We start from the raw sequence: 23744 nt of genomic DNA, 5'->3' as shown, positions 1-23744 counted from the left end.
TTCTTTCATATGAACTTCTCTTTAAAAATCCAAGTTTTCCTTGTTGGTGAACTATATCACAACATCTCTCATATCCATTCTTTCTGCTGGTGATTCTATAGAACATGACACACCAATTCTAACCAAAGAAACCAAGCACTCTCTACTTATGTAGCTGTTATTTCTTTCATCGCCAATTTCTCCTAAGAGCAGTTGTGGGTCTATAATCTCCATCACCCGTTCAGGTATTGCCATCTTAGCAAATTGGTGAAGGCTTAGATTGTTATGAAACATGTCATCACTTGGTCTCTTTCCTATGAACATGTCCAATAGAAGTATTCCATAACTGTACACGTCTCCAGGAATACCAGCCTTGCCACCCATTCCATACTCTGCCATTTATAAACTCACAATTTTGACAAATATAGTGAAATAAGTAACCAGTGTTATATAAAGAGAAATAAGAGATTCTACTATGATGGACAAACAATAATCTTATTTTCATACGAGACATTCAGGCCAATTTTGAAGCATTATTTTGACACAAAACTATTTCAACTATTTGTTTGAATCTAATCCAACGAAAAAGGCAATTAAATTTATTTAGAAAACTTAGAAACAAAATCGATCGGTTGTCTGTAAAACATATTCATGAATCGTATTTGCAAGGTAGCGAATGTGTTTATAGATTATAGAGATTTGTGATGATAAATGTCATGATTTACATGCAATTTGGATCTAATTAAAACCCTACAAGATACATTTAAATGATAAAAGAATAGAAAGGTATTACCTGGAGCAAGATACCCGATAGACCCCTTTATCTCGATTGAGCTATTTGGATTTCTGGATAAATTAGAGGATGCTTCATTAAGGAACACTGCTAACCCAAAATCAGCCACGCGGGCATTCATTTCGTCATCAAGTAGAACATTGTTTGGCTTTAGATCATGAACTATTGGTGGTTGACAATGGTGGTGAAGATAATCCAATGCCGAGGCTACATCAATGGCTATGTCTAACCTTTGAATGAGTGTCAAATCCTTCGATTGACGTTCCCTTCCTTTTGGATGCAACCACATTTCAAGACTCCCATTAGGCATGAACTCCAAAACTAGAGCTTTAAAATCATTACCTTTAAAGTCAATGCTTGAGCAGGAAGTGATAATCTTAACGAGATTCCTATGTCTGATATTTCTCATGGTTTTGCATTCGGCCATAAAACTCTCAGAGGCTACTCATTGTTGAAGGTCGAGTACTTTTACTGCAACAATTGTTTTATATACCTATGCTGCGGACCATACCGTACTTTTTAATAAAGCGAGGAGTGGGATCATCAAAATATGGTAGTGGTGATATCATTTCCCTAAAATAATTGTGAAAAAAAGGAAACTAATGCCTTGTTCACTTAAGATTATGACAACCGAACAGGCCTTAGCTAACATTCTCTGACCTAAATAAACATGAACGGAAAATACTTAATTTCAACCTTTTCCTAAGCTTGCTGCATGCATGATTAAAATAGGAAAAGGCTACTATTAAAAAAATGGTGGGGCCAGTATAGTGGCACGTTGTCTGATCCAAACCTTTCATTTGATGGGCTACAACATAAATAAATAGGCAGTACATATAAATCATCTCGATTTGATGATCGTAAGCCTCTTGTTTGTGCTTTCCTAAAAATGAAGCCATTTTCAGGAAAAGAAAAGGAGAGAAGGCGAAAATGCAGCCATTTTTTAAAAAAGGGAATCAAAGGAGGAGGAAATATCATTACATGAAATCTTAGGGAAATGATATAGCGCTCCAATGTTTTGATAAACATGCGCTCCACTTGTTTGTTGTGTAGTATTTAAAGGGCTTTAAGAGCATTTTTAAAACCATAATATTCCTCTGACAGCCCTTTAAACAAGGCTTCAAATTTCGGTTTTGGCTGTAATTTTAGGATTCACCGAAACCGAAATTTCAGCCGAAATCCCGAAATTTTGGTCGAAATTTGGTACAGGTCAACGAAATCCTAGATTTTTCTCCTGAAATTACCAAAATTTCGGCTGAAATTCCATAAAGGAATAAAATATTATTATTAAATTGAAATTTCGACCGAAATTACCCAGAAATTACTATATTGCTTTTCCAAATGATGGAAACCTCTATAAAATACTTTTGGGCACAGTCAGGCTGCCGAAAATTCAGGTGAAATCTACTTAAAGTGTTAGAGGAGGCAATCACACAAACGGATCCGTGGCGCAATGGTAGCGCGTCTGACTCCAGATCAGAAGGTTGCGTGTTCGATTCACGTCGGGTTCAAATCTAATCCTTTCCGTTAATTTTAATTTTTTTTCTGTTCAACTATTATATAGGTAAGGATTTCTATCCTAACAATCAGTTTTTGGACGTCACCTGTGCCACATGGACGTGATCAGGTCCGTCGATCGGATCTACGAACACAAGTCCAGGCAATTGGAATCAACCCATCTTAATCAGATGATCCCAGACCTTTGATTTAGGGAAATGTTATCAATACTACTGTATTTTGATGATCACACTCCTCACTTTATTAAAAGTAAGTATGGCCAGCACCATAGGATGATCCAAACCGTCCATTAGATGGGCACAACCCCAGAAATCATTTCCATAGGTTGATCCTAGCCCTCCGATCTGAATGCTAGGGAGTTGATCCTAACTCTCCAAAGACCGGAGGGTTAGGATCAACCTATGGAAATAATTTTTGGGCACAACTTATTTAGGCAGTGCCCATCTAATGGACAGTTTGGATCATCCTGTGGTGCGGTCCAAACCTTACTTTTCATAAAGTGAGGAGTGCGATCATCAAAATACAGTAGTGCGGATAACATTTCCCTTGATTTAGTGACGCTTTCCATGTTTTGTAATACTTCAGATAATGCACTAGGCAGTAAATACTTTTCCCTTTTTTTCCCAACGAGGGTTTTTTCTCAATTGGGTGATGGATCAAAGATCACCCGTTCAGCATGGATGAGGTCCGCTAGATCAACGGTCTTGATTTCATTCACAAATTCCCAATCAGGATCAAGTGTCGATCATTACGATTGACTGGCGAAGAAATAAGCAGCCAAATGGAAGTAGAAAATAAGAAAAGGGTGTGCTATAATCAAACCAGGGGGGCATAAATATCACTCAGTTTGGCTTGTACCCTCCTTAATTACTAGTATTTTTGGTAGATGAAAAGGTTCATAGAACTACAGCTATTTCACATATAATAGAATTTGATATTGAAATACCCCAATAAGATTTGAAGCTAAAAAAATGGTTGCCAAGTACAGCATACCAGTAATCTCAATCCATGAATGCAATATGGGTTTGAATCCAGTGCCATAACATACAAAAAATATGACCGTTAGACAAGGATAGATATGAATTCTGATAGTACAAACAAAAGCAAAACTATTCCCTAGAAAATTGCAGTTAACAAAGATACTATATTTATGTAGGACTCAGAACATTTCTGAAAGATACTCCAAGAGGGGCCATCTTTTTCTCTAATCAACCCCAGCTGTAATCTCACTCCCTCTACAAAATTGGCAGAATCTGTTGCTTTTAGAAGAAGCACTTCTCCCTGTCAGCAGATTTGTGAGTTGTCTAGCATTCATATCTGTAAGGCCGCGACCATATCTTATACGAATCTGTCTCAAAACATGTTCTTCGAATCTAAATATAAAGGCGGAACTGTAGCATTCCTTCTACATCATATATATATACACTTCAAATCCGTATTTAGTAGTAGTAGTTTGAATCTTTGTGGTTCGGTGCATCCTTACAAAGCATAGAACGCACTTCCATTATTGATCTCGGGGGCTCCAAGTCCTTCTCTTGCAGTGTATTTCCAAGCAATTGTTGCATCTGAGAGGCAAAGGTGTCGTCCAAAATCTGCAAAACTCACAAAATAAGTCAAGAATTTGAAACTTGAAAAACAAAGTCAGTTGTAGGTTTGAAGAATAGTGGTGTACTTACAGTCACTGTAACCCGTGAACTCTTGTACCATGACCTATTCTCTTTCCTGTTCTTCAAGAAACTAAGTACATCCTGAATTTAGAAAAACAAAATTTGAGTTACAAATTACGAGTTACATTCCAAAAGTAAGAAGTTCGATAAACTGCTGAACAAACACAGACCTCTCCCATCCGGTCCCAATACTCTCGGCATACTGACACAAAGACATGTGTCGCAAAGACAGTATGGAGGTGATCAATTGTCTTTGTCAGTTGATCCTTTAAAGGCTGCATCCTAGTCCGAATATCGGACTCTGTCACATTTTCCTTTGAATCCTGGATTATCTTCTTCAGTTTTGTTACACCCTGCAGTCTAGTCTAAAATAGGGAAAAGAAACTTATCAGCCACCATTGGAATCAGATAATATAATTAATATTTGTCCAGAATATATTTGATCAAGCAATGCAAAGTGCACGGTTGGGTGTTGCGTGATTTATGCAAGTGACCCGTTCACAGATTTTTTTGTTGTTTTTTTTTTTTTCTGTGAGAAGCAATGTATTTTCCAGAATGAGAAATGAAAACAAAATAAATAAGAATTTCAAACAGATGAAGTGAATACTAGAGGTAACCCACATTCTCTGAAAGTTTCTCCACAACTGCTTGCTGGTAATTTCTGAACTTGGACCTCAGCGACACTGTTACTTCACCAAGGCGCTCTCCGGCAATCGCCCTGCCACCATCCGGTATGCAAGACCCCCATGATTTCAATTGTATTTCTATCTTGGGCAGCAATACATCAAGCAACCTCTTCATTGTGTTCAACAGAATTCCCAGCTGAAACCATAGACATATTCTCAGCAGCAACATAAACAACAGAACACTTAAGGCACCTTTGGCTACCAGGAATTTTTTTTCATGATAAATTGGGGTCTCCAAGGTGGAGATGATTGTGAATTTCCTAAAAATCAGGAAACAGAATCCAGGAAGCTAGTCTCTCCCGCAATGAGATGCGGCTAAAAATCGGAAAAAATCAATCCAATTATAAGTAGAGTTTTAGTTTCCGTAATTTTAGCCGCATCACATCACGGGAGAGACTAGTTTCTGGATTTGGTTTCCAGATTTTAAGGGCTTCCCGCTCATCTCCACCTTGGAGAACCCGATTTATCATGAAAAAAAACTCCTGGCAGCCAAACGTGCACTTAGCCTGAGAGGAAATAGCTCACCTCTTCGGGCACAGTGTAAGGATGAATGGAATTGAGATTCGCAAGCTTCTGGACATATTTGAGGCCAAATTTCTTAGGCGTCAAAGTATCTTTCAATGGAGCCAACACATCCGCATACTGCTTTTCCAAAGCCTCCACCACAGCCTTCTCAATATCCGCAATAGCCTTTTAATTGTCAAGCAACCATAACATATTAACCAAGTAAAATGCCTGAGAATTCAAGTCTAGACAAGACATAAGCTAGAACTGTTATCAGAAGAACAGAGACAATTTAAGGACCAAAGACCCAATAACTGACATACATTCTCTAGAACGAAAGTGTATTCCGGCCATCGGCACATGATGATCTCATACTCATTCATAGTCTCTTTAAGTCGATCATACATATCATCAACAAATGGAGTTGTGGAATGTTGTGTCGTAACCCCTGACCACTTAACCTGCATATCAGTTATTTTAATCAATTTTAGAAGCATGGAGTTGATTAAAATAATTGAGGATGTGACATCTGATGACCGACACTTTTCAAAAATGCTTCAAAAAGACAACTAAGATAAAAGCTGGACCAGCCATAGAATTCTGCAAATGAAAATAAAGATAAAATCTATGAACCACTCAAAAAAAAAGATAAAATCTGTAAAGGTTCAACTAATTCAAAGGATTTTAAGAATTAGTATTCCCAAAATGAGTCGTTCGCATACAGAACAATACGTGTGTTTTGTTTTTCCTTCACCCAGAGAATAGGACACTTTAAATATTTCAGAATAAATACAATGTATGCATAATTATTGGTCAGCTTGAAAGTTAATCTGTGAGGATGAGGCAGAACTGTTGGTAAATTTTCAGTGTCAACTTGGAAATTGTACATAAAATAAATTAAAATCTAACTGGAAGAGGGCATTCCTCTCTATGTTGATTTTCTACTGTGGATATTGGTAAATAAATTAAATCCTAGTCGACTAGGAGCGACACGGCTGAGTACTCGGTTGACGAGGCTGAGTAATCGGTTGATGCAGCATAGTACTTGGATGACGCGGTCAAGTACTTAGCAGAGTCAAAAGAGTTTTGATTGACTGTGTAGGGCAAAACGCGGACTCGGACAAGAACGCGGCCAAGGTAAAAAGGAGTTGACTCGGTGAGTCAACAATTCACAGGGTAGTTTTTAAACTCAGCTTTGATCATATAAACTTAATCTGGATACGGTCGCAAAAATATAGATTCCACATCCTCTAAATCGGGATACGGTTGCACAAATACTTCGCAGACAGCTCTAAAGGCAATCTAGGTCCTGCCAGGGTATATTAGAGAGCAAATATTATTACAAATCACCTCCAAACTTTTTTTAAACATGTTCCTGATTTGCATTTGTAGTTTAATGCTGACAAGGGTTTCACAAATGTACAAACTCAACTCAACTAAGCCTTTGTCCCAAACTAGTTGGGGTCGGCTAATGAATCCTTTCGAAAATTTCATTTTCTATAAGATTCATTTCATAGAAGAGTGGCAAAGTTTACGGCCGACTGCCAACCTGACACTAACCCTCCTCCTTTATCCTGGCTTGGGATTCATTTCACAAATGTAAAATATAGACAAAAATTTGCAACTCACAACAAGAATTAGAGTACGTGAGATGACATTGAAAAAAGTCATACCTTGTCTAATTTGCAGGATTCGAGCAAGGAAAGGCGCTTATCTTGAATCCAGAGGATAATATACAAGTGGAACAACTCTTTTGCATCCACACCTCCTTTGACAGGACTGAAAGATCATAAGAAAAATGAGTTTGGGCCAAACAACGAAAACAAATAATGTGTTAAGGAAACTGAATAAGCAACATAATATTCAAAACGCATCAATTACCATATATTCCAGCTTTCAAGATCCCTCTGAAAATCCGCAGTTGCGATTACGAGGTCCGCCACAGGTTGTGAAGGGCTGGTAGGAGGGCATGCAACAAGGAATGCACGCAATCTATTGCAGAGCTCCACACTATATATGGATGCAGAGATATTTGGGAGGTCTATAAAACTGCAGAGATACAGAAAGGAAAAAGAAATACAATACAAATGAGATGAGATGAGATTAACGTTCATACCAGGTAATAAGAGGCAAAGAAATAACTGATAAATAAAAGAACTATGTCAAGGCAAGCATCCACCCACATGAACACCAGTGCAGAGTGCAAACAAAACAAAGGCATTAACACATACATGCTTAGCTGTTTGTACATCCATATCCTATACAATAAAACATGGAGATGAACACCCATAGACATAGAGCACCTCATCCACAGGAAAAAACTAACCACGCTACATTTCATTTTCCAAAAGACAAACACACATGGTTCCTTCAAGTAACCGATGCACATTCTATCTATAAAGCTCGACATGGTTCTATTAGGGGCCAAGTACAAGTGGGCTTGAGACCCATCAAACCTTTCAAGTAGAGTGGTGCAATTCTTGTCTTTAGAAATATAAAAATCATTACACGAAAAATAATACCAAAAAATCCCAAAAAACGACTACATACAGTCGAAATGTTAAACAACAAGTGACAAAAGTACAGACACATAATAAGATGGATGCGAGTTGCAACAACAGCACAGCCCAGTAGAAAGTGCATGTGCCAAATAAGGCCACCCCACCTACGAAATGGGAGAATTGTTTGCACCCTATGACTTGGCCATTTTATTTGGCACCTGCCACTTGTGACTTGGCGATTAGGTGACTAGAGCTAAATCTTTCACACGACAAAGAGATATACAAATTCAGTGCACAAACTCTTCTCTTCACATAACCTAGACACTAAACATGCTAAAGTTGAGAACTTCAATCTTCAAATGCCAGAGTCGGTATTTTAGCACTAATGGTGAACATAAACTTGCATACTTACACTCACATGTACTATCAACTGCATTCATAGACTTGCAGAGTCACACTATACACCTTATTGACAAAGAAAATATATATAAAAAAGGGCGGCCCAGTACACGAGGCTCCCGCCATTGCGGGGTCTGGGGAGGGCTAGATGTACGCAAAGAAAACATGTATCAAGGGGGAAAATTAATTGAGAGTGCTATGCATAGAATCAATAAATTAGCTCCCCTGGTGGTCACTGTTGTGCTATTTAGTACCAAGATTAGGGAATTTTTGGACCTTTTGTAACGTCTTTTGGAACTTCATGCCTGATATTTAGGTTTCTCTTGGATCGTTAGTTTTTGGCACTTACTTTAGGGCTGTATTTGAATTTTAAATCTAATGTTAATAATAAAGTTTTCTTTTACCTACTCCAAAACAAAAAGAAAAAGAAAAATTAGGGATGTTCCAGCTTCGCAACTATGTTAATTTACAAGCCGATGCAGAATAACGTGTTGTATTTTCTAAAAGATTAATCTAGAGCATAAATGTGGTCTCATGCATATGAACTTTAGCAAATGTGTGAGTTAGAAGTTAGAACATATGTGAAACAAAAATCAACTTCAATCAGACCTTTTTTTCGTAGGGAAGCTGGGATCAAACCTACAACCTCAAGGTTGAGATACGAAGTCTCAACTATGGAGCTACAGACCCAACCCCTTCAACTAGACCTTTTAAATTATAAAATAGTGGAACTGAATATGACAAACATCCAAAAAAAAGAGGGGGGGGGGGGGGGGGGGGGGGGGCTGTGGGCCCTACCTGGGTAGCACATGCTGCTCGTGGATCTCAATGTCTGTGTAAACTTCATTCCTAATGTTCAAGCAAAGTGCTTTCATCTTCTGGTATGCTGTAGAATGAGTCAAGGCGTCTGTCGAAGTTCCCTCGCCGTTTCCAGCAACAAACTCATCAGTCTCTATCAGCTGCCTTCTTGATCTCTTTTTTGCAGCAGCCTGGAAAAACAATGGCATCTCAGAGAAGAAATGTAGAAGCATATCTAATCTAAAATAGGATTGAAGCCAGAATCCAAAATTTTGGCTGAAATTTCGGAAATTTCAGCCTAAATTTCAGAAATATGTAATTTTGAAAAAAATCTGAAAGTTACTTTTTTTCAAAAAGTTTGACCGAAATTTCGGTTTCGGCTATGTCCACAACCGAAACTGAAATTTTAAACCTTGGATCGAAGAAAGAATCATGAAAGTAAATGTCATTTCCTTTGAACCTGAAAATAGCTGCATAATTTCAACTGCGTCTCGGGAGAGAGTATATCATGAAGAAGAGTGTAGAGCTTTATAGCAGGAACCAAAGCAGGGGCTGGAGATCCAGTCGCAGGCCTAAACACATCCATCATTCCTGACAGTGACGACTCATCCAATGATTTGTAGTTCTCAAAAGCCAGCCCAAGAATCTGCTCAATCTGCTCCTCGATTTCTCCTAAGATGCGGTTCTGCTTATACAAGCACCAATTACGATATTATTTTAGAAGGCTAGGCTTTCACATAAGACAGTACCTATGTCACAAATATCTTTGATATTTTCAAAATATAGCGATTTTATCGTGATATTTTGATAAAACGACAAAATCCCGAAATAATCCCAAGAATTAAAAAAGGGAGATGATATTTTCACCCCCTTGCATTACATGCACGCTCCCCCCTTTTAACCTGATTTGACGTGAAAAGTGGGCAACTTTGCATGTAATGCACGGGGGGTAAAAATATCATCACCCCTTTAGAAAAATAGTGATATTTTCATTTATCGCATTAGTACCAAGATATTTTCACAAAATTTTTTATTTTTTTCTTAATTTATATATTTTTAAATTATTTTATTTTATTGGTTTTCCCGATATAAACCCGAAAAAATAAAAAAAGATTAATATAACCCGAGATTTTCACTTGCTGAGAAATTCCTGAGAGCGATATTTGTGACATAGGACAGTACTACCTAACAGTGAAATGTCAAGAAAAGCAAAATGTTTTTCTCCCCGCCATTAATGTTATTCGGTGTAATGAATAGATGCAGAAATAGGGTAAGCTAGTTTCACAAACCCCCAAAAATTTGCAACCCTTACTTTGAAAGAAGCCTATCTATATTCTGAGAAATGAAGTCATATAAGAACAATTACAATGGTAAGCCATGTACCTCTTGATGACTCAAAGTGCTCTTACTGCGACTCTTCAGGATTACAGGTAACAGCAAATCGTGCACCAATGTAAGACAGTCTGCCGTTGGTGTTGCCACATCAATAACATAAGAAAGGTATCTGCGAAACATGGTTAATTAAAAATAACAAAAATCATATGGATTAGAAAATCAACCACGGAAATGATATTTATCAAGGTTTTCCGAGCAAATTTAGCAGTCACTAATACCTTAGTTTTGTGTATGCATCTGAAACCCCATAGTAAGATGCAAACTCTGTCAGTATCCACTTCCATGATCCATGTAGCAACAAATTTCTTTGCTGAAAATGCTGAACTTTCATTGCAACTTCCAAAAGAAAATCATATGCCACGGTTTCTGCAATAGAACCACACTAGGAACAAAAGAAAGATATACAAATTAATGATGGTATAATTTCAGGTGATTACAGACAGTAGAGAGACAAACCCTAAAACTACTAAAAATTTAGAAAAGAAAAGTGTCATGATTTGTCATGCAGTGTTCCATGGCCCCCACATTAGTTATCCATAGACAACTCATGTATTACTTGAGTCCTCTAAAATCTATGAAGCCAAGCTCCTGCGCCAAGAGGACCAAGTCACAAAGAAGGAGGAAAGCATACCCATGATCGAAGAACATGGCTTCAAAAATGAAAAAAATATATATTTGTATAAAATAGAAGAAAAGGAGTGTCATGCTTTTAATTACAAAATAAAATTGATTGAACGATTGGCATGAGCCCTATAATGCAACTCATGATATAGCTTAGCACCAGTAAGCTGATGCTTAAAATGACATATCCTATTAACAAGTGCTTTATAATTTCAATCATATGCTCCAGAGAAAAGACAAACATATGCATGGTGCATAACAAATTCTAGGAAGAGAGTATCAATGAGCAACAGGGATATCAAAACTAGGAATTTCTAACAGATAAGTGCCTTTAAGGGTCATCTCTTATCAAATACTCCAAGATGCAAGGAAACTAAGTGCAGACCTATACACTCTATGAAGTATTTACCTTTACAGTTTAGTGTCTAGAACACCATCAAATAAGAAAGAACAAAAATACACAATGGAAATCAACTAAAGAGTCATGCATAGAACAAATACTGGAGCACAAAAAGTTCAAATAAAAGATGAATAGAAACTGGGAGTTCTCATGTAACCATGGTCAAAATGGCATAAAGAATCAATAAATATCTATTTACAATGGATTTTCATTGCTTGGTTTAATCTTTTCCATGTCGATATCATGTGTATTGATCATGTGTAAGGAAAACCCTTTTAGTTTTTTTTATGATACTATTTAATTAATCCAGTATCATTTCCATGCCGACCCCAACTAGTTTGGGACAAAGGCTTTGTTGAGTTGTTGAGTATTTAGTTAATCCAGTATCATTTTGACTAAAATGCATCTTTTCATTGGGCAAGGTCATTGGCTCAAGTACATACAGGCAATTCTTGAGACAAATTAGTGAGTTTTCAAAAGCAACTCTACCGGCTTCAGAGGCAAAATTTTACTAGTCACCACCGTTAAAGATTCTAAGCATACCACCAGCATTATTTGGTCCAAGTTCATGAATAAGACTCCAGAGATATCTAAATTAAATTTACACCCGAGTGTCAATCAAACTCTCAAACTTGCATACCAAAGACAATTAGCAATTCAACTTTACTGTTAGTTCAGTCAGTGCTTACATTAGACTTGTTAAATATCCTTCCCGAATTTGCAATATAATGCTTTGTTATGGATACAATATTACAATTAAGTTTTAAAAGACATTTTCTGCAAATGCAAGCTATAGTAATATTTCTTGCACCAATTTGTGTATCGCATTTTAGTTAATACTTTAACAAAATTGAGCCCAGCTCTATTTCAACCTTCAAGGGAATACTCTACATAACAGGAGCAAGTGTCTCTGAGGTGACTTTGGAAAAGGGTAACCTTATTTACCTTAAGTGAACCATTTTCATCTGGGCTAGTTGTATAATTTATGTAAAGCTGAAGTCTGCCAACAAGTTCATGCTCTGGCTCGTGATAAATGGACCACCATCGAAGCTTGTCACCCTGCATGGAATCGAGTTGTAAATCCTGCCACACCATAAGAATTTGTGTCCCTAATCTCGATAACACCAGGACAACCCAAAAATGCTTACCGGGACCTCTGCAATAGTAGCCACCTGAGCAAGGACTCGGCCGCAAGACTTTCCCTTGGAGTCATAAACTTCAACAATTAGGTCATCTCCTAGACTATCAGGAAAGCTGCATTGTACATAGAAAAATGTCAAATATATGTCATCAGCATTAAGTCAAGCTGACCATGCAGGACCTAACAACAGTGACACACAAGATTATCGAAACAGAGGCAATAAGGAAGAGGAATGATAGAATGAAGGGCACCCTTGCAAAAATCAGCTTCAATGGCACCCCCATTGGTTGATTTCTGCAAAGTCAACAGTGTTTCCACTTTTTTAGGCGCCATCCATGTTTTTCGGTGCCACCATAAATGCACTTTTGCAGGAATCAACCAATAGGGGCGCTCTTGAAGCTGATTTTTGCAAGGGCGCCCTTCATTCTATCATTCCTCAATAAGGAATATGTATATAAAGATCATGTTTCACTTCAAAGACACAAAACAATGCATGGTAAGAACATTGAACAAGAATACATACAAGACGTGTGTTTCACTAGATCCAGGTTGCATTCTTACTGCATCCTCTTCTGTGGAGCTTTTCAATCTCAAAAGACAAGAGTATGTCTCTGCACCCAGTTACCAAATCACCTCAGGCTAAAATGATGTAAAAGAAAAGATCAACTTCTAGTACAGAATAGAAATATATATACCTTGCACAATGTCATATGATGAACTGTTGCGAAGAGTAGTCACTCCAATTTTCAGGAGTGAAGAGACCTGTTTAATATACTGAGTGCTAGCTTGCACATATGCCAAGCTATGTCGTGAAAATGAAGCGTTGGCATGTGTGCGAGGTAAAACACGAACGTTCCGAAGGGCTTCCCATCCAGCAGAGAGAGATGACCGCAAACTGGAAATACGATACCGAAGAGATTCCAATCTTACTGTTGGAGGCTTCAGAGAAGCAAAACTGCAGCCTGGAGGCATGTAAGGAGACATCCTCACTTTACGCACTGCACCATAAGAAAAAGGTTAGTCCTAAGGTGGACATCTCCAAGACTATGATGTAATCAAAGTATCAAACATATGAAAAGTCTTTCCGAGAAAGAATACATATTGTTGTCATTAGGCACTGCAGGAAGCATAAAGGGGAAATGACTTTTTAGCGCACCTCCCCCCCCCCAAGTAAGATAATGCTCCCCCATTTTAACGTGAATTGTGGGCAGACTTTAATGCTTTTTCAAGTCAAATCACGTTAAAAGGGGGGCGCATTATCCTACCGGGAGAGGGGGGGCGGGGGTGAAAAAATCATCGCCCAGCATAAAAATGTCTAGAAAATTGTAATATTACCTTGCACCTTCATTTTGCCGATGGTTTTTTTGGGTTTTGGTGCGGCACCTTCACTGACAAGCTCAGAAGATCGTTTTGCCAGCAGCTCTTCCTCTGATTGTAATAAGATCTGCTGCAAACTATAATACAAACATAGGTAAAGAAGAGAAAAAGTGATCACATACTGCACCAGAAGCAATCTCTCTCTCTCTCTCTCTCTCTCTCTCTCTCTCTCTCTATATATATATATATATATATATATATATATATATGGGAAAAGTGTTGCTACTCGGCTTATCTACTCGGTCGGGTTAAATACAGTGGGGGCCCACATTGTTTGGGTGATCCAAAGTTCCAAACCATTCATTTGAAAGCCCCTTACCTAGATAGAGTGTCCACAAAAAATCAGACCCATAGGATGATCCTAACCCATCCAAAAGTAGAGGGAAAAATGGGCAAATTTTTGGACAAACTGTGTCTGTCCATTTTTTCCCTCCACTATTGGATGGGTTAGGATCATCCTATGGGTCTGATTTTTTGTGGACACCCTATCTAGGTAAGGGGCTTTCAAATGAATGGTTTGGATCACCCAAACAATGTGGGCCCCCACTGTTTTTAACCCCACCGAGTAGATAAGCTTAGCTACAAGACCGAGTAGCAACACTTTTCCGTATATATATATATATATATATATATATATATATATATATATATATATATAGAGAGAGAGAGAGAGAAAAAGTGTAGCTACATATACGTGTAGCTAACTTAGCTACACCAACGGCTTAAAATACAGTGGGCCCCACATTGTTTGGGTGATGCAAACCATTCATTTGATGGGCCCTCATATAGATAGGGTGTGCCCAAAAAATCAGCTCTATAGGATCATCCCAACCCTACGATTTGTGGAGGCAAAAATGGACGCGTAAAAACCTTCACAAATCTATCCATTTTTGCCTCCACAGTTTGAAGGGTGGGGATGATCCTATGGAACTGATTTTTTGGGCACACCCTATCAATGTGAGGGTCTATCAAATGAATGGTTTGGATCACCCAAACAATGTGGGCTCACTGTATTTTAAGCCGTTGGTGTAGCTAAGTTAGCTACACGTATGTGTAGCTTCACTTAACTCATATATATATATATATATATATATATAGATGAGGAAAAGAAGTGTGCGGTCGAGCGCACCTACGCTTAGGTGCGGTCGAGGGCCCAAACACATGGGTCCCACATTTTTTGTGTTGATCAAAACCATTCACTTGCAAGGCCCCATCATAGATAGGGTGTGTACAAAAAATCAGCTCCATTGGATCATCCTAACCCCTCCAAAAGTGGAGGGCAAAAATGGGCAAATTTGTGGCAAACGGTGTCTGTCCATTTTGACCTCCACAAATGGATGGGTTAGGATGATCCTATGGAGCTGATTTTTTGTACATACGCCATCTATGTAAGGGCCTTTCAAATGAATGCTTTGGATCATCCTAACAAAGTGGGCCCACATGAGTTTGGGGCCCTCAACCGCACCTAAGCTTGGTGCGGTCGACCGCACAATCTTATTCCTCTATATATATATATATATTGGGAAAAATGTTTCTACTCGATCGAGTAGATAACGTTATCTACTCCATCGACCATAAACACAGTGGTTAGGATGACCCTATGGAGCTGATTTTTTGGGCACACCCTATCTACATCAGGGCCTATCAAATGAATTCTTTGGATCACCCAAATTCCAAACAATGTGAAACACAGTGGGGCCACATTGTCTGGAATTTGGGTGATCCAAAGAATTTATTTGATAGGCCATGACGTAGATAGGGTGTGCCCAAAAAATCAGCTCCATAGGATCATCCTAACCACTGTATTTTTGGCCGACGGAGTAGATAATGTATCCACTCGATCGAGTAAAAACAATGTGAAACACAGTGGGGCCACATTTTCGCGGATGGCCTGTTGCATGTGAGAGTAGCCACCTCATGAATGAAGATGAAATCTGCTGAAAAGTGAGCCTATGTGGCTGCTCTCACATGCAACAGGCCATCTGTGAAATGCATCCTGTGATGGATGCTAGCAAATCCCTAAACCTAATTAATGAACATTTAGGAATACTTTTGGCAAGAAGAAGATGAATACATTTTCCCTATTTACATAGTACATCCTGAACAGACTGCAGAAATGGCTCTCAGCAAGCCCAACAACGACTATGCATATTTCACACTCCACTTAAACATACAATGCATTGAATCCCAGCATTCTATACCAGGCTAGAACCCAGATTGTCATTTTGATAAAGAGTGTTCAACTCCAACCGTAGTGTCAGAATAAAGATGCTTCCTATGAATTCCCCCATTAGTTTAAACTTTGAAATTCAGAGTTTGGAGTGCCAAGTTAGCAGGTAGATTATGGAAATGAGGCCCTCAACGTTGTCACTTGACCCAAAGTGAGAACAAAATCCACTTGGAAGATGGCTGACCCTTTTGCTACATCCTTAACCTGTTTAGCGTAGGAAGAAAAGTTTTTGGCCAAAGGTTTAGCGAATAGGAGTTAAGCTTTTCCACTCATTTATGTATGACACCACCTCTTGGTAAAGGTGGTTGATTTTAGTCTTCAAAATCCATTTCTACTTGAATAAATAATTAAGAAAGAGAAAAGGGAAAAAAGAAAAAAAAAAACCAACAATTGAAACGCTGGCAATATTCATGTATCCATAAGGAAATTCCAAAAATTCTGAAAAACAATGTTTCAAAGCTCAAGTTACATTACAAGCATATAAAATAAACAAGACAGAGTATTCTTTTAGTAGCAGTGTAGCACTTCATTCAACATACAGTATAGTACCAAAAACTATATTGTTGTGAATGATAACCAAATCAAGGGACCCAGAGTTTACGAATCATATAAATGTTGCTGTTTAATTGCATATAAATCAAGCTTCAATATTTTTATGGAGCAGGATAGGTTGCATATATATACATTATTTGATATCTCTTTTTTCTTCCTTTCATTATCGATGACGATATCACAACAAGAGCAAAACCATGACAGATTGAACTCACCCAAATGCAGTTCTCAATAAAGCACATTCATTCTCAAGAAAGATTGGAGCTTCCATGCAACCTCGTGCCCATGAATTAAGGCACAACCGGACACATGCATCATAAGCAAGCACAGCATGCCAAGGTCCCTGTCCACTGAATCCAATATAAGAAACCAAGGGAGTGTTAGAAAAATTAATAATAGAAAGATTAAAACTATAACAAAATTGATAATATAAAGATTAAAACTAAGCTACTAATATCATATGCTTTATTATTAGTTGCAAGGAACTAGGTTGTTTAGTCAAAATTGAATGTATCTAGAATAGAGTTATATTACAGGCAAGTCTGATCAGAATGTACCTTGCATGAAAAGTGGGAACACGAGCTGGTAATGGGCCAGAAGAAACAGCAGCCTCCACACCAGAAGTAGCCCTATGAAAAAGAATAGAGGCAGATTATTTTCTCAAATTCACGATAAACCTGGAACCTATGTCACAAATATCTCCGATATTTTCAAAATATCGCGTATTTATCGCAAAATTTTGATAAAACGACAAAATCTCGTAATGATCCTGAGATTTTAAAAATGTAGCAATATTTTCATTTTTATCATAAAATATCACGATATTTTCCTGATATTTTTACAATATTTTTATTTTATATTTTTCTTAAAATTTATATATTTATATTTTTTTAAATAATTTTATTTTTATCGCTTTTTCCCATTGTAAATGCGGAAAATAGATTTTTTTTAATATATCCCGAGATTTTCCCTTGCCGGGAAATTCTCAAGAACGATATTTGTGACATAACCTGGAACAATATGTGTACCACCCACACCTATTAACATGTTTGTCTATGTTCAATCACACTGCTCCTAAATGAACAAAAACAATAACTACAATAATACAGACCTGGTACACTGATCTTGTGTTCCAACCCCAGAAGCTATGCTCTTGGATATGTTCGCCTCCTTTTTTATGGATGAATTATCTGAATCTGCCGTGCATGGTGTACCACATGGTCTAGTGGCTCCAACTTGAGTAGCACCTTGGTTAATATCCAGACCAGAGCCATTAAAAGGAGGTGCACTAGGGACATCCACATCAGGAAGTTTATCAGTCAGCGGGTCTCTCCCATGGGGTCCCTGAAAATTACTCAGCAGCAAACTATGATTACAAGAACTTAAAGTCTAAACCACCAATAATAGCAATCGTGCTGATAGCATAGAAGTTGAACATACATTACAAATAAAAGTGTGTGTGCTTCTATTTATCATATTGTTATTTACATGATTTGCAGATATTAGGATTTAATTATCTTTTTAAATTCCTTGTGAAACACCTAATGACAACTGGATTATTTCAACGGAAATTGTCCACTTAATTATTTCACTTCAAACTTGTCCTGAAAATTTGACCAAGTCTCAGTCAATCAATCCGTCTATAATAGGGATTGATTAATTTCAATGAGAACAATTAACGTCAAATCAGCTTTGAGAATTTGATTATTCCCAAAGAGTAATCACGATCTGCAAATGAATTCGACTATATCTTCCACTAATAATTGATTCAATGATTCTACTTGATCTCCACAGATAAATTAAAAGATGGAGATTATATCCAGCCACACCATACAGATTGCAAGCCCCAAAACAAATCAAAAGAGAGGAAAAAAAAAGAAAAGAGAATTCCAGAGATGATGTTGTGGGTCACAGCATGAAGCTCCAAAAGTTATGATGAGGTTGCATCAAAACCAGATAAAGAGACCTATAAATTGATCATATTATAATTGTAGTCCAAACTAAATTAAAACTCCCAAGCTAAATGGCTTCTCTACTTTAAAATAAAAACAAAAGAACTAACTAATGAAGGTAGAAGTCCCACAAATCATATCAGGACGGTCTACATGCATCTATAAATCCCAAAAAAAAAATTCTCAATGGGATTCAATAACGATTAATGATCCCAAATCGACTGTAAGATTCAAACAAAACTCAATCTAATTCATTCAAAAGAAAACCAGCTACTCTTTACTATTCTCTATGTAAACCATGGCATGTGTGCCACATCAGCATGACATCTTGATGATGTCACAAGACGTCACCAAAAGGGGTCAATCTCAGCATTTCTTTCAAGTCTTCGTCCATACCTTGAATGCTTATGATTTAGCTTCTGCATAGAAATTATGGATTAATTGGTTGGGGCTGCACCATTATAAGTATCCTAAATTTATTTCCACCTGGAGGCCAAAATGCAAAGTTCAAACTGTAGATTCGGAGGCTTAACCCTAGGAAATAACATCTGAATTTCACTTGATCTTAACCCTAGGAAACAACAGGCGCTGATCTTAACCCTAGGAAACAACATCTGAAATTGAAGCACAAAGAATCAAAATATCAATATTGTTCTGAAATCTTCTTCTCTGATCTTTATTGCCACACTCCCCTTTTATAAATCCTAAAGGAGAGGTCATTCCTTTCTGTTGCATTGAACACAATAACAATCGTCGAAATACTCAAAATCATATATCGAACCCTACCTAATCCAGAGTTGCCACAATTTGTATGGGGACTGTTACTAGGACGGAGAATTGGAAATGGGTGCACTTGGTTTTAAATGGTTTGAATTGACTTTCCTTAGTGCCCGATTGAATGGGTTTTGGTACATTTACTGGTACATGGTGCAGATTTCATGTGCATAATTGCTACATCCCATATATGTATTGTGCATGGGTCATTCTTTTTCTTATGTACACTTTTAGTGTGTTCATGATAAAGGTCGAATAGGCTATCCAGCATTTCTTTTTTGTCAGAACTAACCCTAGTTGTTGTGTGACTCGACTTAGTTTTTCGGCTGGCCCCCCGTATGTGGCACATGGAAGTGAAACTGTGAATTACATCTATTCAACACATTTGCTTGCACCAATCCTCGAAGCCTCAACCTAAAAGGTTTAAGAAACGTTCCAAGCCATCGCGGCAAATGAGAGAATTGGTATCTATTCAACACATTATAAAAGATAATTATTGCTCTTGACCTCTCAAAAAGAGTCATTACCAACAATGAGAGGGAAACATATATTCTTTTTTTTTGAAAGGAAAGGAAACATATATTCTTGATCGAGTATGGGGAGAACTACCAAGTCAACATAACTTGATAGGGTAAAGGTTGTATTAAAGGGTGAGAAATTATATGATGAAGGGCCATATAAACACGTACCCTTCATCCCATCCTTGATATTTGATCTAACAGCAGCTCACTTTTTGAGAAGCTGCTGTTGGATCAAATATCAAGGGTGGTACCTCTGTCGTTCCACCTTAACGTGTTTATAAGGCCTTTCATCATATAATTTCTCTTAAAGGGTAACTTGGCTATTTCACAACCCAAAAGAAGTTTATTGAGAATTAAAATTCTTAATTGAGTAGTACAACTACTTGATCAAGTACTCGAAAACCAGAGTAGACAAGGATTTTTAAGTTCAGAAAGTTCAACCAAGTCTAGTAACTCAGAGTCGGTCAAGTCCAACTCAATGTTGAAACTTGTAAATATTGTCATAAATAGATTTGAAATTCAGTAATGAACGGAGTAAAAAAGTGGTAAAAGTATTTCCTTGAAAAATATGAACCTAATAAACTGAATTTTGTTCTTCAATTCAATTATCACACTTGCTTTACTAAAAAACAGCATTCGTCTTAAGGGAAAAAAACATTCGACCGAACCATTTCAGACCCATACTTGTATTGTATCAACATCCTTCAGTACAGGATGACAAGCCACCTCATGCAATCGCCGATAAAGAAAATGAAAAACCAATCTATATTAATCTATAATCTTAGGGTGAGAGTAAGCACATCGAGGGTCGGTGTCAACCGACTCAGTCAGGCTAAGAAAATAATTATTTAACAAAAAAATTATGTAAATGTTAGAAACTTTTTGGCTCAAGATAGGCTTCAGTTATAATTGGAATAGATAGTGATTCATTGAAACCTATAGCAGTTATAACTGAAATGAATTTCAATTGAATGTTCAGTTTCTTTTCATTGGTGCTTTTGTACCCGTCTTCAAAAAAGGGTGACAAGGGAAGAAGGTAACATAATCCAAAAAAAGAATTAGATGATTACGGTTTATTCAACCACTATAGGCCAAGTTAACGCTGAGAATCTGAGAAGGATAAACTTTACGAGATGATAGAAAAAACCGGCTAATTGAACCAAGACAAGGATACAAATTATTAGTTGAAGAAATTCAAATGTGATCATGCCATCAAAAAGTTAGCAAACTAAGTAAGCAATATACCATCGGCCATTGCCCAATGAACGTCATCCATTGCTACATGCTGGTGATAATGTTTGGAATACATCCCAACGAGGTATTTATACAACATAAGGTTGACTAGTTTAATGCATGACAGCTCTACACACCTAAACTACAACATTACCCCTAAGCACCTAGTATATAAAATATATGCCACAGGCCCGCAACAGAATACTTGCACATGTACTCCTATACTATAACAAGATTTTTATTCTGCAAAATAGATGAGCATGCAAATATTAAGATTCAGTTGCAATGTTATGGACTGAAATTAATGAATGACAGACGAACAAAAACAAGAGACAAACCTTGGCAGCAGAAGCTTCCACATCTGCCCGCAATGGAACATTAGAAGCATAACTCTCCGCCGGGTAGCTTCCTCTCAAAGGCACACCACAACTCTTGCTTTCCATTCGTGTAGCAAATTCAGAGCTCCCGGCAGAATCTGATGTTTCATCTTCAGTATAATCGTTCTGCCCAACTGGGTATCTACCATTTAGCCCTCCCGTTCTCTCCGTTGTATGAACTGGCTGCTGCCTAGCTGTTTCCCTCGACGAACTGAAATCCGAGTACACATTGTCACTGGCATAATGTTGCTGCCTAGATGATGGAGTGGCGTATCTATGAACAGTACCGTTGGGAACCCTAGCCTCTACATTGTCCTGTGGCGAAGAATCGAGGGAATACCTCCCAGCATAAATATCCTCCTCGGAATCCGTTGTTTCTTCCATGTCAGATCCAAACCCACTATCTTCCGCATCTATGGGTATCGAATGAGAGACGGGAATCACCCTAGATGGCAAATGCCCACTTCTGAATTTCGCAGGCGGAGGCAATCCGAAGCCCCTACCGCCAGTACGGAAGTTATGGACAGGTTCAATTCGAGATCCCTGATTCAGAATAAAACATTTACTTAAATATACTTGTACTGTTCTGGTTTTTTCCGTCCTCCAACTCAAAAAGGACTCATAATACACTAATGATTGATCAAATGGAGCAAAATTGTAAGACTAAAACACTGATAGCTACCGTAATTCTCTATAAAATTGTAGAAAATGAAAGGTTTTCAAGCTTACCTGCCGAACCCATCGAAGGGCATTCGGATCGAGCCCTTCTGTAAACATCTTCACCTGAATTGGACAAAAAAAAAGGAAATAAAAGAAAAAACTCAATTACATACAAAATACAGCAAGCAAACCAATTAAAAATAGAAAAAAAACTAAAAACTAAAAAAATCGGTTATAAACAAAGAAACAACTCACATGCTATAAGGTTTATCGATTACCAAATAGTGTGCGGCTAAGATCTAGACAAAAATGCTACTCGTGTTCCTCAAACCAGCACAAAAATCCACTCAGAAAATCCAGAAAAAAAAAAAAAAAAAAAAGTCGAGAATTCCGCCTTCACCTGAATGAGAAAGAAAAACAGAAAGAAAAACTCAATTACACCCAAAATGCAGTAATCAAGCCAATTAAAATTTTGAAAAAAAAAAAAAAAAAAAAAAAACTCACATGCTATAAGGTTTATCAATTACAAACTAGTTCAAGGCTAAGATCTACACAAAAAAGCTACTCATCTTCCTCGAACAAGCACAAAAATCCACTCAAAAAATCCAGAAAAAAAAAAATGAAATGTAGAGAAGAAGAACACATATTCAGTTACCAGATAAACTTCAACGGCATTTTGAGAAATCGGAGGAAGAAATCTAAGAGAAGAAGATCGATGTAAGCAACTTTCGCCCTAAAAACCCTAGTTTGCTCCCAAACCCTTTCACATTCCCTCTGCCTTCTATTTCAAACTCCCAAAAAAGCTATCAATCAAAGGAGAAAAAGAAATAAAGAAACCGCATTTATAATTTTCTATTTATAGTAGGGTGATGATATTTTCACCCCCTGCAGTACTTGCACACCCCCATATAACGTGATTTGACATAAAGTTGCCCACTTTTCACGTCAAATGAGGTTATAAGGGGGGTGTGCACGTAATATAGGAGGGTGAAAATATCATCTCCCTTTGTAGTATTCTAAAAATGATTTATTTTAAATATTTTTAAGTTACGGAATGTTGATAAATATGGCCGGAAAGGTAGGGCACGTAGGGGTACGATCGGCGTCGGAATTGGTAACGTGAAGCTGACGTGGACTCCGAGTTGTTTTTTTTTTGGTAACGGAACTCAAAACATGTATGGTGGGAACATGGAGGTGGTGGGCCCCACATCCACGACGCTTTTGTTTCTTCATTGTCCTTTTCTTTTCCTTTTCAAATTTGATTTTGCATTTTCATTACCAAAACTACCCCTTAATAACATGGGAAATGCCCTTGTGACACAAAAACGTTGTCCCCCTCAAAAAACAAACAAGAAATAAAAAAAAAGGGTCATTTTTAAGGAATTTTTCAGTTTTTAAATTGTGTAAGCCCGTATAGGTCCTCTGTATGTCGGAGGACTGTATTGAAATGATTTTTGGGCACAATGTTATGAGAAATTAATAATTATATGGTGGCCGACCGTGTGGTAACAAGGGCCGAGAGAGAAAATATGTCACCCTTGATTTTTATCTAAGGAAAAGTCAAAAAAAGAGGGCTTTTCTTGGATAAAAAATCAAAGGAGGGGAGTTTTATCTCGCCAACCTTTACATCTAAAGGTCGGCCACCATATAAAATTTCCGAAGTTGT

General features: G+C 37.6%; 1 protein-coding gene, 1 non-coding gene and 1 pseudogene across 4 annotated transcripts; 1 reads left to right on the top strand and 2 right to left on the bottom strand.

Moving 5' to 3' along the window:
• Window positions 1-51: 51 nt before the first annotated feature.
• LOC143847888 (putative LRR receptor-like serine/threonine-protein kinase At3g47570 pseudogene) lies at window positions 52-1181 on the bottom strand (annotated as a pseudogene). Its single transcript, XR_013235256.1, has 2 exons — window positions 773-1181; window positions 52-371 (listed from the first exon to the last, which is right to left on the bottom strand). The product of XR_013235256.1 is annotated as a putative LRR receptor-like serine/threonine-protein kinase At3g47570 pseudogene (transcript).
• Window positions 1182-2211: 1030 nt separating this feature from the next.
• Window positions 2212-2283, top strand: TRNAW-CCA (transfer RNA tryptophan (anticodon CCA)). The gene has a single exon. It is a non-coding gene; the product is annotated as a tRNA-Trp (tRNA).
• Window positions 2284-3246: 963 nt separating this feature from the next.
• LOC143848495 (pesticidal crystal cry8Ba protein) lies at window positions 3247-22884 on the bottom strand. 2 transcript variants are annotated; one of them, XM_077357451.1, is made up of 24 exons: window positions 22734-22884; window positions 22334-22478; window positions 22148-22201; window positions 21380-21961; window positions 17673-17905; window positions 17119-17190; window positions 16777-16911; window positions 13738-13856; window positions 13098-13400; window positions 12926-13013; window positions 12410-12515; window positions 12207-12320; window positions 10459-10622; window positions 10229-10349; window positions 9306-9530; window positions 8846-9036; window positions 7029-7196; window positions 6821-6926; window positions 5471-5608; window positions 5169-5333; window positions 4579-4779; window positions 4128-4322; window positions 3967-4038; window positions 3247-3882 (listed from the first exon to the last, which is right to left on the bottom strand). In XM_077357451.1, the coding sequence occupies exons 3-24, from the start codon at window positions 22193-22195 to the stop codon at window positions 3730-3732; spliced, it is 3699 nt and encodes a 1232-aa protein (XP_077213566.1). In that variant the 5' UTR covers window positions 22196-22201; window positions 22334-22478; window positions 22734-22884; the 3' UTR covers window positions 3247-3729. The 2 variants fall into 2 exon arrangements, with proteins under 2 accessions (XP_077213566.1, XP_077213565.1); XM_077357450.1 differs by lacking the exon at window positions 22334-22478.
• Window positions 22885-23744: the final 860 nt, after the last annotated feature.

The sequence above is a fragment of the Tasmannia lanceolata genome, unplaced genomic scaffold (genome assembly GCF_043159265.1).
Source record: "Tasmannia lanceolata isolate RefF3 unplaced genomic scaffold, GAP_Taslan_0.1 ptg000016l, whole genome shotgun sequence".
Lineage (NCBI taxonomy): Eukaryota > Viridiplantae > Streptophyta > Magnoliopsida > Canellales > Winteraceae > Tasmannia > Tasmannia lanceolata.
The sequence above is the reverse complement of the archived record's forward strand: the minus strand, read 5'-3'. Positions and strand labels throughout refer to the sequence as shown.